General features: G+C 45.7%; 1 protein-coding gene across 2 annotated transcripts; it reads left to right on the forward strand.

Annotated features, from left to right (window-relative positions):
* The first annotated feature begins 95 nt into the window (after nt 1–95).
* Nucleotides 96–13533, forward strand: NIPAL3 (NIPA like domain containing 3). Of its 2 annotated transcripts, none has more exons than XM_032132548.1 (12): nt 96–123; nt 889–1260; nt 2934–3002; nt 3090–3261; nt 3352–3411; nt 3988–4133; nt 4761–4857; nt 5907–6042; nt 6630–6718; nt 7981–8044; nt 8975–9069; nt 9544–13533. In XM_032132548.1, the coding sequence occupies exons 2-12, from the start codon at nt 1162–1164 to the stop codon at nt 9741–9743; spliced, it is 1227 nt and encodes a 408-aa protein (XP_031988439.1). In that variant the 5' UTR covers nt 96–123; nt 889–1161; the 3' UTR covers nt 9744–13533. The 2 variants fall into 2 exon arrangements, with proteins under 2 accessions (XP_031988439.1, XP_031988440.1); XM_032132549.1 differs by lacking the exon at nt 96–123 and adding an exon at nt 191–715.
* Nucleotides 13534–15227: the final 1694 nt, after the last annotated feature.

Genomic DNA, 15227 nt, shown 5'->3' on the forward strand with positions numbered 1-15227 from the left:
GGGGTCCGGCTTTGATTGACAATGCTGGCGGCCAATCGGAAGGGCCGGGCAGGAAGCGACCGCGGTGCTCGACCGGGGGCCGGAGTTGGGGCCGGGGCCGGGCCGGGGTCAGCGGCGGGGCCGGTGAGTGGCGGGAGCGCTCCCGGGGGAGCAGGGGACGGACAGGTGCACCGGAGGGTTTGGTGGGAATAGCGCAGGTCCCGGCCCGGGGGTCTGTGGGTGCTCTGCGCTGCCCGGGCCGGGTTTGCTCCCGATGGGAGCGGGATTTGCTGCCCCATCCCCTCACAAATGGGTGGTTTTGCCCTTTCGTGGCTGTTGTGCCCCCACGCTGGGACGAGCCGGCAGTTCAGGGATGATGCTGCTGCTCCCCGAGCTCTCTGGGGGTGCAGGGAGCCCGTGTGGTGCTTTCCAGACACCTCCAATGAGTTTGGCTCCGAGGAATTCGGGCTCTGAGGAATCCAGCCTCCAGACTGCTGGCAGGGATTCCCCTGGATTGACCTCTGCTTGCAGGGAGAGCAGCGCTGTCATCCCCAGCACGTGGGGATGGGGTGACTCATGGAGCGCTGGTCCTGAGCAAACGGGAGGTTCCGGGAGGAGGGAAATGAAAAGCAGAGCTTGGAGGACTTGAGAGCCTTTGTGATGCTGTTAAATGCCAGCTGAGTGTGTCACCCCTGCGGCCCAGCCAGTTCACAAGAGCTTGTAAAGCAAAGTCTGTGTGAGTTTCTCTCCAAGGCTTTCTAAGAAGACATTTAAAATCTGCTTTCTTGTTTTCTGTGCAGCTGTGAGTTTGATTCCAGGGGCGTTTCTGTGGCCTATCCTTCACTGCAGGTTTTGGATCACTGATTTATTTGATCTAATTCTTTGGGTTTTCTTTCTTTTTTCCCTTAGATTCACCCTGAAGGAATATAAGCTTGCCACTTCACTGACTGGCTGGTAATAGTGGCTCATCCACCCTCCTTCCTGCCTGTGGTGCCCACCCTGAGACAGGGCAGGGGAAGGGAAGCAGCAGAATTTGTTTGTGCTTTCCCGAACTTATCCAAGGGAACAGGATGGATGGCAAGGAGTGCTACCAGAAGTTGGTTCCAGCAGGGTCCAAGTCTCTTCTTTAAAGAGAAATTCCAGCATCGAGGAGGCTGAAAAGCAAAAAAAAAAAAACCCAAAATGGAAGGAGGCAACAGCCCCAGTCTGCAGCTTCAGCAGCTCCCGTTGGCCACAGCAGCAGTTTCTGTGCAGCCACACACAGACTCCTTCTCTTACAAGGTCAGCTTTCCACCCCAGTGTGGAACTTTCCATCCCCAGAAGGCCCTGATGATTGGAATAAGGTGATAATGGTGCTGGATTGGGGTTATTTTCTGCAAAAAGGGCTCTGTCTTTGTATTCAGCCATTCCTGGAGGCCCTGGGGTGTCATATCCTGTGTACAGTGAGAGAAAGAGAGAAATTCTGTGTCTGCAGAGCAGAGGAGCTGGAGGGAGGAGTGGCAGTGGCAAGGTGTGGATGTGTGAAGGTGTTCAGGTGCAGTAATTCTGAGAGGTGCCTTTTCAGCCTAAGCCATGCAGCAGTAACAGAGCAGAGGTTCTGGTTTGCTCTGTGCATTCAGGTGTTTGAATTCCAGCAGGGTCAGCCCACACCAGAGCCTGCAGCTGGGGTGGGACATGGGGCTGTAATTCCTCCTTGTTCTGCAGCTGGGAACAGATAAATTCTGTTTGAATCCCTGATTCTGAAGGTGCTCAGAAAATCTCAGCAAGAAGGGCTTTTTTTTTTTTCAGTGGAAAAAGTCGTTAGAGACCACAGTCCTGGGCCCTTGTGGACCCAAGTGCTGTTGACTTGAGGCTGTCACAGCTCAGAAAACTCTGCACTGTGGTGACACAGTGACATCCTCCTGCCACCTTCTCTGTCTGTCCTGGGATCATCTCTCAGGTGGTTTTGAGTGAAGCTGTTTGGGCAAATCCTATTTTTGTGCATTCTGATAAAGAGGTTTTTGTTCTGCTGCTAAGGCTTTGAAATCTGAAAGTTCTTCTGTGTATGAGAAAATCAAGATTAGTACATTTATTGATATAAATAAATACCACTCTGAGCGTGAGCTGGGTTATCCCAAATCAATCCAGGTAAGGACTGGACTGAAGGAACAGTGCTAATGACATGTAATGAGATTTAGACAGTTTTGGAAGGACACAAATGTTCAGTGGTCTGGCTTAGCCTCAGGCTCTTCTCTTCACTCCTCTGTATCTCCTTTGTGACTCAGCCTGCTTGACATTCTTTTTTTTTAATTTCAAATTCCATCTATAGAGCGTGAGAATTGTTGCTGAGCTGGGAATGCCAGTGCAGAAGAGGTTGGGAGCTGGCTGGGAGCTGCCAGTAGTCTCCTGTGACCTTGGGAATAACTGGTTTATATAAAAAGCAGCCTAAAATCTGTGATAATTGTGCTGCCTCATCAGATGGGCTGAAGTAGTGACTGAACCAGCAGCTGTCACAAGTGGAGAAGAGCAAAATAGTTGGGAAGCAGAGGTTCCTGATCCATTCTGTGTCGAATTCCAGGGCAATAAAATCCTCATAAAGGAGTTTTTCAAAGGGAAGAGTGAGTGATGGTGTGGGGTTTTTTAGCCTTATCTTCCTTCTCTCTGAGAAACTGCAAACTAACTGAAGTCTCTTGGAGAAAGTGGCTGTTGAGGCTTATCTTCCACCTGAGTTCACAGGTCTGGAGCACAGCCACAGCACTTATCTGAATTGCCTCAGTTTGGTAGGAAGGGAGGAAGATAAACAGGGTTTACTGACAGCTGGCTCTTGGACCAGATGACCTTTAAATGTCCCTTCCAACCCAAACTATCCCATGATTCAGGAACAGTTTTAGAAGTCTGCTCTCCTCCAGAGTGTGCAAACCCCTCTGAATTCCTTGGCTAAATTTAATCATTGTGTGTTCCCTTTGTTTTTGCAGGAGAACTTGATTGGGGCATTACTGGCTATTTTTGGGCATCTTGTCAGCAGCATTGCACTCAACCTCCAGGTGAGTGTCCTGAAGCAAATACTCATCCTGCACTGAAATAAACAATCCAACATGACAAAGCTGCTTTATTTCTGTTTTCTTGCCTAGAAATACAGCCACATCAGGCTGGCAGGCTCCAAAGACGCCCGGGCCTACTTCAAAACCAAGACCTGGTGGAGTGGATTCTTCCTGCTGGTGCTGGGAGAACTGGGAGTGTTTTCCTCCTATGCCTTTGCTCCTCTCTCACTGATTGTGCCCCTCAGTGCAGTGTCTGTTGTGGGTAAGGAGGAGAGAATCTGAGTGTGTTCCAGTGGGAGATTCCTGACTCCATAATTCACTGTTTCTCTCTCCTTTTCTTTTTTTTTCATAGCTAGTGCAATCATAGGAATTATATTTATCAAAGAAAAATGGAAGCCCAAGGAATTTTTGAGTAAGTGTCACAGTTTCTTTCATTTTTCCTGTGTTTACAATTCAACACTCATAGCATGGCCTCTCAGGAATTATAATTACAGGCATGGCAAGGTTTCATTAGCACCTCTTGGAAGAAATGTATCATCTCATCCACTGTTTATTACAAATGGATATTTTTTCCTGGCTTGTGCCAAATCCCCTGAACCTCACAGAATTTAGAATTGGGCTGAAGCTGCAGCCCTGCTTCTGCAGTAGCACAGGCACAAGGGAATGAGCTGAATTCCATAAACGTGGAGGTGTTTGCAGAGGTGGGAAAAGGGCTGTGGGCAGTGCCAGGCAGGATCAGCCCCAGACACAGATCCTGTAGCTTTATTTACTTAGCAGATGCCACCTGGTACCAACTTTGTCTGAGCTTCCACACCCCCACTGCCCCTGGTGGCTGCAATATTTTGGAAGTGGGGCAGGAAGAGCACCCCAGAGTCCCCCAGAGGAACATCCACGACATCACTGGTGGTCCTGTGGGATTCATTCATTCATGCCATGCTCCCCACTGCCTCACTAACCCTGTCCTCTCCTGTTCCTGTGCCTGCCCAAGGGCGCTACGTGCTGTCCTTCGTAGGCTGTGGCCTGGCAATTGTTGGCACTTACCTGCTGGTGACATTTGGACCCAACAGCCACGAGAAGATGACAGCAGAAAACATCACCAGGCATTTAGTGAGCTGGCCATTCCTGCTGTACATGGTGAGGGGGCCAGGGAGGGTGGGGTGATTTTCTTCTGGGGGGGGGGCGGACTTCCATTTCCAGCATTATTTTTCCTTCTGGTTGTTACCAATGTTCCTTGTGTTCACTCAGGAACCTCTGCCAGCTTTTCCAGGTGTCAGACACATGAACAGCTCCTTCTCTTTATCTGAGTTCTGTAGGACTAAATAACTGAAAATTGACTGTGCCTGAATCTGGGCTTTTGCCATGCTGACTTTCTCTGGAGCCATGAATCTCCTACAGAAAATCCCCTGAAATTTGTGTTTTAATGAAGACAATCTTGGCCATTTTTCCAGGGATCACTTGTGGAACCCCACTGCAGAAAGCAGGCTGAGATCTCTGCTGTGAATGTTCAGGCAGCACCATTTGATTTGCTGCTTTACCAGAAATCCAACACCAAAAGTGCCCCACATTTCCTGTTCTGCAACAAGCTGCTGAATATCTCCTGTAACTGGAATCTAAGATGATGCTGAATTTGGTCTATAATTGTGTGGGATCCCCATTTTCCTTTGATTTCCCCTGTTCTAATGTTTGATTGGCTCAGAACCTCATTTACTGCCAACCCTATGTGCTCTGCATTTCTAATATTCTCATTTCTCTTTTTTGTAGCTTGTGGAGATCATTGTTTTCTGTCTGCTCCTGTATTTTTACAAGGAGAGAAATGCAAACTACATTGTCATTATTCTTCTGCTGGTGGCTTTGCTGGGTAAGTTGATATGGACTTGTAAGAACTTTAAACAGTAAATGGAGGCATCTACGGCATGCAGGGGATTATATTGATTTAATTAATGCCATGAAATGCACTAATTTCCCCCAGAAATGTTCCTGAAGCTGATGTTTAGGATCTCTGCAAAACAATTAAGGCTTGTTCTCCATCAGACAAATAATCTGCCAAGCACAGAAAGTGCAGGTTAATTTATTAGTGTTCTTAATTTTAATCTGGGCACACAGAGGGTGGCATTCAGTGGGTAAGGAGGGCTGAGCCAGTGGGTGAAAGAGAGGATTTGACCTACAAGAGTAATTTGGCTCTGGGGAGATTTGCCATGTGATTAAAGAAATGAGGAATCCTCTGCCACCCCAGCTTGTCCCTGTTAAACTGAGTCCCAGATGGTTCTGATATCCCACAGTCAGATCCTGCAGTGACTCTGGATTGACACATTTAATATTTTTTTTTAATCTAGAAACTGTAATCAATTAAACTTTTAAAAGGATGAGTAATGGCAAGTCTGCTGTGCTGAAATCTGTGTCACAGCCCTCAGTTTTTGCTGTTTAAGCACCTTCAGTTCCTGCAGTGTCTTTTCTTTTACTCTTTTTTGATTTTTTTGAGATATTTGGGGCTGGGTTTCAGTGGTGCCTCAGAGGCTCCATGAATTACAAAGCAACTGCCCTAATTCTGAATGGCCCAACTTTCAAGAAAGAGAAAGGAAAGCTCTTCCTGATTCTTGTTCTGGAGACTTCCTTGGCTTTTTTAACCAAACCGAATGGAAATCTCTATCCTCCCATCATGTGATTGCACAACACTCCTTAAACACTTAGAAAACCAGTAAATGCTCCCATTTCTGTAGACGTTGATAGAGAAGGGTTCAGTGATCCATTGGAGGTTGCTGTGGTGGGTTTGTTGGGAATAAAACAGGCAGAACTGGTGGAAAGCAGGCAGATTGCATCCCTGGCAGGAGGAGGGTCAGGTTTTTGTGGCTGTTGGGGTTGTTTGCAGCCTCCTGCAGGTGCCCCAGCTGAGTGTGGTGACCCCCCCAGGTTCCATGACTGTGGTGACAGTGAAGGCCGTGGCTGGGATGATCCTGGTGTCCATCCAGGGAACCCTGCAGCTGGACTCACCCATCTTCTACATCATGTTGGTGTGCATGATTGCCACAGCCATCTACCAGGCCACGTAAGAACTCCTCTCTTTGTCTGGAATTCTGTGGGGTTTGGGTCAGGAAGTGTTTGTTACCATGACAAAAATACCTATTAAAATTTAGGAGAATTATCCATTATTTCCTGTGACCTGTCCCAGGAGTCTGGGTGGTCTTTGTTTTTCCACAAAGTGACACTGCCAAGTGGTTTTAATGCCATCATTCCAGTATTTGCCAAACAATTTTAGGACTGAAATGGTGGCCAATCAAATGCAGTCTCTGTGCACTGGCTAAAAGCAAAGTGTTGTTGATAATGTGTCTATTTTTAGGTTTTTTTTCCCTTTGTACTTGCAATAACATAAAAAGCTGGTAGCAGCAGGGATAAAAGGCTTCTCAAAATATGAGGGACACTCTGGCCCTGAGGTTGGGGCAGTAATTTCAGTGCCTGCAGTAAGTGCAGCCATAAACCCTCTTCTGTCCTTTTTATTCATTCCAAGGCTTGCTGCTGCTGCTGTTCAGTGAGCAAAAGAATGAATTTCGTTAAATGTATGCATCACTTTTGAAAGGTGTTTCCAAAAAAAGGATCCTTCCCAATCAGCCCCTGTTGCCTGTGATTGTGTTGCAGGTTTTTAGCTCAAGCCTCCCAGCTCTATGACTCAGCTCAGATCTCCAGCATTGGCTACATCCTGTCCACCACAGCAGCAATCTCAGCAGGTAACTGCACAAACCTTTCTAAAAAATGGGCAAGAGATTTTGGAAAATAATCCTCCTGAAGAAGGTGAATACTCAGCAATACGATGACTTCAGTTTTCTTGTCGTCTGTTGTCTGCACTGGCTTTATTTGGGTTTTTTTTTCCTTTCTAAAAATGTGAATTGTCCCATTAGACCGTGTTAAAATTTTCTGTTCAGTGCTGTCATTTTGTTTGAAGTGCAGGGGAATTTATGTTTGAGACTGTTCCTCATTCCATGTGTGTTTTTAGATGTTCAGATAAAACGTTTCCTTATCGAACTTACCTAGATTTTGTTAAAATGTGTGACCAATTTGCTTCCTCTGCTCAGAGGTGTTGGGATCTCTTCCTGACAATCTTCTTGTTGTATTTAGAGTGAGCAGCTCCCAGCTTTACAGGCTCTTTTCTTTCTGGATTTCTCCCACTTCAGCCCTTGCCCACGTGGAAAAGCTTTGTCTGCAGGAACAAAAAGGAGCATTTTCAAGCCCTGGGGCTCAGACCTGAGGAACAGCCTTTGAGAGGTTTTGTTTTCCTCAGACACAGGAGCAAAACTGGGGAAAACAAACATAAAAAACCCCAAGCCCAACACTCAAGAAATGCATCTGCCTGGCAGTGCTGTGTAAATAGCAATGCCCTGCCAGCTATAGAGGGCAATAAATAAATACATCAATTACACAGAGCCTTTCAGTGCTCCTCTTCAGTGTCATCAATCTGGCCTGCTCCTTAATTGGTATTTATTTCCTGTCGTTTCCCAAGCCACAGGCTGCTCTCATATTCAGCAGCTTATTTATTTTATTTTTATTTTTATCTTTTATTTATTTTTTACCTTTTTTACATTTTTAAAAATGTAAAGAGCAGGAGGCAGAATGTGTGTCCTGCTGCCACCCAGCACACCGAGGACACTTCTCTTAGAGGTCTGAACTGTTTGTTGTTGTTTGGGGTCAAGAGTTTGTATCTCTTTGTAGTTAAATCCAATTTGTTTCATCGTTCCAAAATAGTCCCTCCTGTTTATGCTGCACAGGTTCACTTGCATCTCTATTAGTGACACCAGCAGAACTATTTTGGTCATGAAACTCAAAAAGATTTGTCAATAATTTGTGTTCAAATAGAAATCAGGACACCTATTTTAAGATCATTAAATAAACAAAGGTGCTGCTTATAAAAATAGGAATCCTGGCTGACGTGGGTTCTGGAGGGATGTGCTGAAGGTGGAATTGGGAAGATGTAATGAATTATTTCCTTTCCAAGGAGCAACTTTTTACCTGGACTTCATGGGTGAAGATGTTCTCCACATTTGTATGTTTGCACTGGGGTAAGTGCTTCAGGTTTCCTTGACAGAAAACTGTTGCTTCATGTGACTCAAATTTTAAAAATACAAATCTGTTTTAAAAATATCTCTCTGTGTGAGGGACAAACTGTCTTGGACAAAAGAACAGGCTGAGAGCACTTTGTCAGAGCAGAGAGTGGCTCTTAGAGCTCAGTGTTGTGTCTGGAAAAAATGATGTAACCCTCAGTAATGCACAATTTCACAACAATTAATCACTAAATCCTGGAGATCAGCTCGGGTGTTGAGCATATGGCTTGGTTTTCAAGATGCCTGCTCATGAATCTGGAAGAATTGTAAAATAACCCAAAGAAACCCTCTCTGGGGAACCTTATTTCAGATTTTGCACTTTCCCTGAACTGTGTCTGACTTCTGGAGTTTTTAGAGCATGGAGAAGGCACAATGCAGATCTGATCAGTAGAACATTTCCTGTGTAACTCAGTGTTTTGGTGTAATTAACTCTCCATAATCAGGGGAAATTCTCAAATGCCTTTTAGATAAGTACTGAAAAAAAACCCCAAACAATTGGGAGATCATTGTTCTGAACTGCACCTTGCTCTGTAAAAATCCAGGTCCGTGGTTGTTGGGGTGTTTACAGGGAGCCTTTCAAAGGTCAGGCTGCTAAATCCTGGAATTCCATCAAAGAAAAACCAAATGTTGATATGCTTCCTTTCCCCTGCAGTTAGTCAAGGTTAATTAATTAATTAATATGTCCCTGTGTTTTGATAGAGAAAAGGTGAAGTTGTGCTGGTTGCTGGGGGTGTTGCAGTGCTGGTCCAGGGGGCTCAGCTGAGACAGTGCCCTGGAATTCTGTCTTGGCAGTGCTTGAACTCCAGCTCTGGATTCTGTGTGGAGCAACATGGAATGTTCTGTGCTGGCCCTTGTCAGGGATCTCAGTGACGTTGTCTCCTCCCACAGGTGCCTCATAGCATTCCTGGGAGTCTTCCTGATCACCAGGAATAGGAAGAAGCCTGTCCCCTTTGAGCCCTACATCTCAATGGATGCCATGCCAGGTAACAGTAAAAATCCAGGGCTTCATCACTCTGTTAAAGGCTTGGGCTGCACAGGGAGGGCTCAGGCTTTGGCTCTGTTCAGAACTGGGTGGATCAGGCAGTTGTTATCTGGGAATATGAACTGATTTGAGCATATGCTCGGGATTGGGCTCGGTCCAGCAGGGAGAACTGATTTTGAGGGATGGCTGAGAAGTTCCAAAAGGTAGAGGAGCAAGAAATTTCCTTTGGGAAGCACAGCTAAAGTCTCTGGTGAGCTGTATAAAAGATCTGCAGCACTTGGTGGATAACTGAGAGCCATCCATCATTCACTTGAAGTTTATTTCTCAATCAGCTGCTCCAGTGCTGAGCACAAACCCATCCCATCTTTGATTTAACACGAGGAGCTGATGAGCCTCAGAGACTTCTCATTTCCTGGCTGAACAGAGAGCAAGAAAAATGCACTTTTGTCCCTAATCTGTGCCTCTGCTCTTGCAGGCATGCAGAACATGCACGACAAAGGGATTGCGGTGCAGCCTGACCTCAAAGCCTCTTTCTCCTACGGTGCCCTGGAGAACAACGACAGCATGCCAGAAATCTACACTCCAGCCACGCTGCCCATCGTGCAGGAGCAGCACGGATCCAAAGGAGTCTCTGCCCCTCCCTACAGGGTGCTGGAGCACAGCAAGAAGGAGTGAGTGACCTTCAAGGACTGATTTGAGTTGCCAGGAGTTTGACCTTTATTTATTTACCTGTTCAAATAGAAGCAAGCATGAAGCTGACCTTGATAAGAGTTCCAAGCTCGTCTCGAGCTGAACTTTCCAGGCTGATTGTTAAAACAAACAACTCTTTCTAGTTGGGAAGTTGAAAGCGCCCATCTTGGCAGGAAGCAGATCCCAGTTCTGCTTGGAATTCTGCTGGCTGGGAGTGTGGAATGGTGAATGCAGCACCATGGAACTGATGAGAGAGGAGATGCTGTGGAAGAGAAGTGACTGTGCAGTTTCAGCCCTGCTGGGAGTGGTTTTATCTCCAGACAAGTTTTCAGGAGCTGCTCACAGAGAGAGGAGGGCAGGATTTAATCTTTCGTTTACAGGGACTGTGACAGATTTTCCAGGAAGGCTCTAAATCCTGGTGTGACCACGGAGCTCCCCTAACACGGCAATAAATGGAATTGTTTTGAAGCACCAACACTGGAACTTGCGGTGTGGTTAGAGCAGCAGAACTGGTGAGAGTGAACACTTCATCCCTTCAAACCACGAATTTTGGGCACTTCTGTACAACTGTTCTGGTGTTGAACATAAGCACAGAGGATGGGGGTTGTTTTTAGAGCACCACTGGATTATATGGCTTAGAACAAAGATTATTTTCCAGTTTTCTGATTTCATAGCAGGAGCTTCAAGGTGGATTAAATGGTGCAGAGGGAGCACTGTAAAGGATGAGGACATGGAGAAATGACAATGATGTGCCTGTATCTGGTGGGGAATTGATGTAATTTTGGACAAAGTCTTAATTCTTTGTCACATTTATTTATTTTCTTCCTGACTGAGGCAGGATTCCCAACTTTAGTGGTCCCAAATACTGAGAGGTGGTGACGTTCCTTAGTTCAAAAGCTCAGTTTAGGTGATGTAAGCTGGGGTGCTCTCTTTTTTTTTTCTTGTAAAAAATGAAAAAAACCCTTGTCTACTATTGTGGATGACCTAAGGAGAGAAGTTGCACAGCCCAGCACTCACTGAAGCCTGTGAGGATAATGCAGCTTTGTGTACTTTGATATTTATCTTTCCAGCTTCCAGGAGATGGCCAGGAGCTGATATGGAGGGAGAATGGGGAACTGTCAAGTGAGGAGGACAAAGTACAACCTTTACTGGTAGATGCAAGTTATCCTGGCACTTTGGTAGCACTGCCTGCTCTAAAATTGGGGCTTTTTGCTGTGAAACTGAATTTTAAGTCCACTCAGTGTGGCTTGGGCTGTCTGCACAGTGGAGTCTCCAGGACCTTGGAACTTTATTTGAAAGGAATAGTGCTCACGTTCTGTGTATTTTTAAGTGATTCCTCTAACACCGGGGGGTTTGGGATTATCTTAGATTTGGAACAGAGTCTTTTTGCTTTATTTATTTTTATTTGTTAAATTGACTCATGGCCAGTTTCTGTTCCCACTGCCAGAAATTCCCAACAACTCCCCTGACTTGTACATGATTATTCCAGGTTCTTGCTGTTGTAAATGACAACAGAACTGTTCCTTTGCATGTATTTGCTTTGCCAGCTCTGCAGACTGATTCAATCTGGGCATACTTTGGATTGCTTTGGCATTTTTGTGCAGCTTAGAAAAATAACCTTTCCCCCTGCACAGGGGAGGTGCCCTGGGGCTGTACCCAGGTTTCTTCACCAGCTGGACACAATTCAGATCTTATCAGTGGCATCCCCTGCACTGGAGCTTAGGAAACCTCAAATAACAGCTTTCCTTTCACCCTCAATACTTTATTTGTGATTGAGCAAGACAAGGATGTTAATGGGCTCCAGCTGCCAGAGCATTCATCTTGCTGGGGTGCAGTGACACTGACTTACTGCCTTTGGATCTGGTCATCGATTGTTGGTGACTTTATGGGCAGCGTTTGTTCATTAACAATGCAAAATGAAGCAGTGCAGGGAGGCTGAATGGGAAGGGGCCAGGAATGCTGCCTTTCCTTATCTCTTGCATTTAATCAACCTGTTTTGACCTATTGGTTCTGTAGCCACAGAACACAGAGTCTGAAAACAAGCTGTGCTGACCCCCACACTTCTTCCATGGCAACATTCTTTGTGGTTAATTATGTGCTATAAAATAATTCATCAGCAGGGCCTAAATGTTAGGATGCTAACATCCAGATCAGGATGGCCCTGTGTGTAACAGTGCAGTTGTCCCAGTTCTCACAGGATTTAAAGCCAGCAGGTGACTGGAGCACAGACTTTGCAGCCATAAATGCCTGGTTTGGGTTTTCCTCCTCAGCACAGGCCCTGACATCCTGAAAGATGGACACAGCCAGGGAACAGAGCTGCTCTGATGTGGCTGTGCTTCCCTTGCAGGCTGCTCTCTGGCCTGGTTCAGGGGTGTTCGTGCTGTAAACTCCCCAGTTCTCCTGAGCCTGATTCCTGACCTTCCTCCCTGCACAGAGCCCTCAGCCCTTCTCTGAGTGGAACTGCCCCCAGCCATGAGCTGAGCTTTTGTGGTATTTGTGTGGGTTTGGCCCTTTCTTTTCAAAGATTGTAAAGGCAAGTCTTGCTCCAAAGCTTTACATAACCATGTTTTATTTACACAGTCTCTGTGTGCTCAAATAATTCTACTTAATAATGACTGCTCCCTTTACCTGCAGCGACAGGGAAATCTCCCTTTGTTTGCTGCTGGAAACTTCCTGCCAAAGGCCTCCACTGGAGGTGGTGTCTGTTTCTACAGCACATAAATCACAATATTTTTGATTACTGTGCCACAGCAGTGGAGCCTGGGGTGTTGCTTGGGCCGTGGGCCTCAGCTCCATGACTGATGTAGAGGGACTGCACCTCACTCCTGTTTGCTGCTGCTGTTCAATGCTGCAATCTTAAAATGGGGTTGGGTTTTTTTGGTTTTTTATTTTATGCACGTCCCTCTTTCTTGCTTTTTCTCCCAGTCTTCCAAAGAAATGTTATTTTCTGCTCTTCAGCCTAAGAAAAGGCATGAGCAGGGCCCAGAGAAACCCAGTATCTTATTTAAACTTGGCTGTGGGACTTCTGTGCTCTTTCTGGCTCTTTCAGGAGTGAATTAAACTCCTCACCTCCCTTCTAGTCCAAAGATGAAACAGGAAGAGTTTTGAGCCCTCACACTGAACTTTTTACAGATATTTTTCAGTCTGAGGTGACCACGGCCATGTCTGGAATTGCAGCAAATATTTACAGCTGAGCAGCACAGGAAGGTTTAAAGGAGAGGAGCCCTGTGCCATGTTCCAGGGTGAAAAATGATTTAACTGTTGTACAGCACACTCTGATCTGTGAATGTCAACAGTGCAGGGCCCTGCACATGGCACAGCACCCCCAGATTCCAGATGGGAAGGATTTCTCAGCACCAGGAGCTGTCCCAGCACTTTGATGAAGGAGCAGCTCCTTGGCTTTATCCCTGGCTTCTTCACCCCATGTGAACTGACATCTCTTGCCTCCACCTTGTGTGGCTTCTCAATGCACCAGAGCACTTAAAACATTCTCAGTGTGTATTTTATGTGTAACTTTGTGGAGCACAGCTCCTGTGTTGGCTGAATGTATAAAATGATCTGCCTACAACGTTCTCCTGTTCACCTTAAAATGTGTAAATAAATCAAGCTTTACACTCTTGCACTATAAAGGACAGCTGCTTCATTTTTCACAGGCAATGTTGCATGTCTGTTTAATTCTATTTGTCTTTCAGGTGAGACAAATGAAACCAAACTTTGAATAAAAGATTGTGGTAAAATGAAACTTGGAATAAAAGATTGTGGTAAGACCTATAGACCTCTGGCTTGCTCCATGCTCCTGGTAGAGTTTTGATTGACCAAAAATGTCTTGAGAGAAGTTAAGACAGCATTTAGGTGACTAAAATGTGTATTGAAAGAACTGTTTGTTTTTAACAGGATACTTGTAAATGAAATGCAGACTGTTACAGCATTACTAATGCTCCCAGTTTCACAGAAGTCTCCACATACTTGAGGTCAACTGTAGGAATTGTGCAATTTACTTTTAAAACCTTGTTTTACAGGGCTTTAAAAAAAATATGTAGCATTTAATATTTCGGAGAAGAGCTTGAAATCGTGATCTGGGGGGGGAACACAAACCCAAAATCATTGTATATTTGGTGGTCTGACTCATGATGTTTTTTACTGAAATTGAGCTGCTCTGAGACATCCAAGCCCTGTGATAACAGCTGGGAATGCTCTGCTGGAGGGGTTCAGCTATGGGGCACCATGTCTGGGATACAGGACTGCAGTAAGAGATACAGAAGAGTGGCAATTTAGCTTAATCGACTGCTTGCCAACCTAATTAACACTCACCAGGTGGGTTTTCAGTCCAGGGGGGAGAAGCAGAGGATAACCCTCAAGATACTTTTAATTAAATTTATCTCTTGGGGTCCCAAACCACAAAGGGGGAGAAGAAAAACAACCCAAGGGCAGCCTCGGTGTTAAGAGCTGCACTTCACTGAATCCCTGGATAATGCTGGCAGGAGCAGCTTCCCTAATCCCCAGGATTTCTGATAAATGTGGTAGTACTTTGTTAACATCCACCATTCAAAGATTAGTGCGTTGTATTACGAGTGTTTTAAGTGCTGATAAAAAGATGTGCTATTGATGTCTGGAGTGTTACAGGAGTGCTACAACAGAGGTGTTATTGCGAGAGACGGAGCATTTAAAATGCCACTGAAGTGGACACAAATGTTGGGAGTTTGTGGTATTAAAGCAGAATGGATTGCTGGCCAGGGAGAAAAATGTGGTATTGAATCAATAAAGCAGGAGATTGCAGCAAGGGAAGGCTAAGGATGGAGAGTAACCCATTCCCACCTGCATTTGCACTGCATCTGAATTGCAGAATCCCTGTATCTGGCCAGGGGAGACTGCTCTTACCTTCCTAAAGTGAGAGCTGCTGGGCTGTTTTCTTATGAGGGAAAGGGCTGCACTGTGGACAAATCACCTGGTAGAGAAGCCCAGCTCAGCATCTCTTTCAGCCTGTTTCTGAAATTTAAAAGAAAATACTTCAGCCACAGAAATTTCACTACTTGTATCACAAACGCACCCTGTCTTCTGTCTTTCCAAGTGAGGACAAAGCTGTGGAACTCATTATTTGTGTCAGCGAAATTCAATAGTTTTGTGTGGGGTTTTTGTGAGAAACCAAAGTAAGCATGTTGGTTTGTGCTTTCTTTAGAGATAAATGTGCACAGGCACCGATATACCACCCAGCTCAGATGATGGCTGTCTGAAACCATCTCATGGCTGGATTAAGCTGTGATTTGCTCCGAGGAGGACACAAACTGTCACTGTTCCCATCTGGCAGCTGTCCAACGCTGATGGCAGAGCCATCCCAATTAATGCCAGTGGAGGAATCACGGAACCCCAGAATGGTTTGGGGGGAAGGGACCTTAAAGTTCATCCCATTCCATGGACAGGGACACCTTCCACTGTCCCAGGCTGCTCCAAGCCCCAGTGTCCAGCCTGGCC

The sequence above is a fragment of the Corvus moneduloides genome, chromosome 23 (assembly GCF_009650955.1).
Source record: "Corvus moneduloides isolate bCorMon1 chromosome 23, bCorMon1.pri, whole genome shotgun sequence".
In the NCBI taxonomy this organism is placed as follows: domain Eukaryota; kingdom Metazoa; phylum Chordata; class Aves; order Passeriformes; family Corvidae; genus Corvus; species Corvus moneduloides.

Coding starts and splice junctions, on each gene's coding strand:
- NIPAL3 (XM_032132548.1), top strand. CDS start 1,162: ATGGAAGGAGGCAACAGCCCCAGTCTGCAGCTTCAGCAGCTCCCGTTG. Junction 3,412..3,987: donor GAAGCCCAAGGAATTTTTGA/GTAAGTGTCACA, acceptor TGCCTGCCCAAG/GGCGCTACGTGCTGTCCTTC. Junction 9,070..9,543: donor CTCAATGGATGCCATGCCAG/GTAACAGTAAAA, acceptor CTGCTCTTGCAG/GCATGCAGAACATGCACGAC.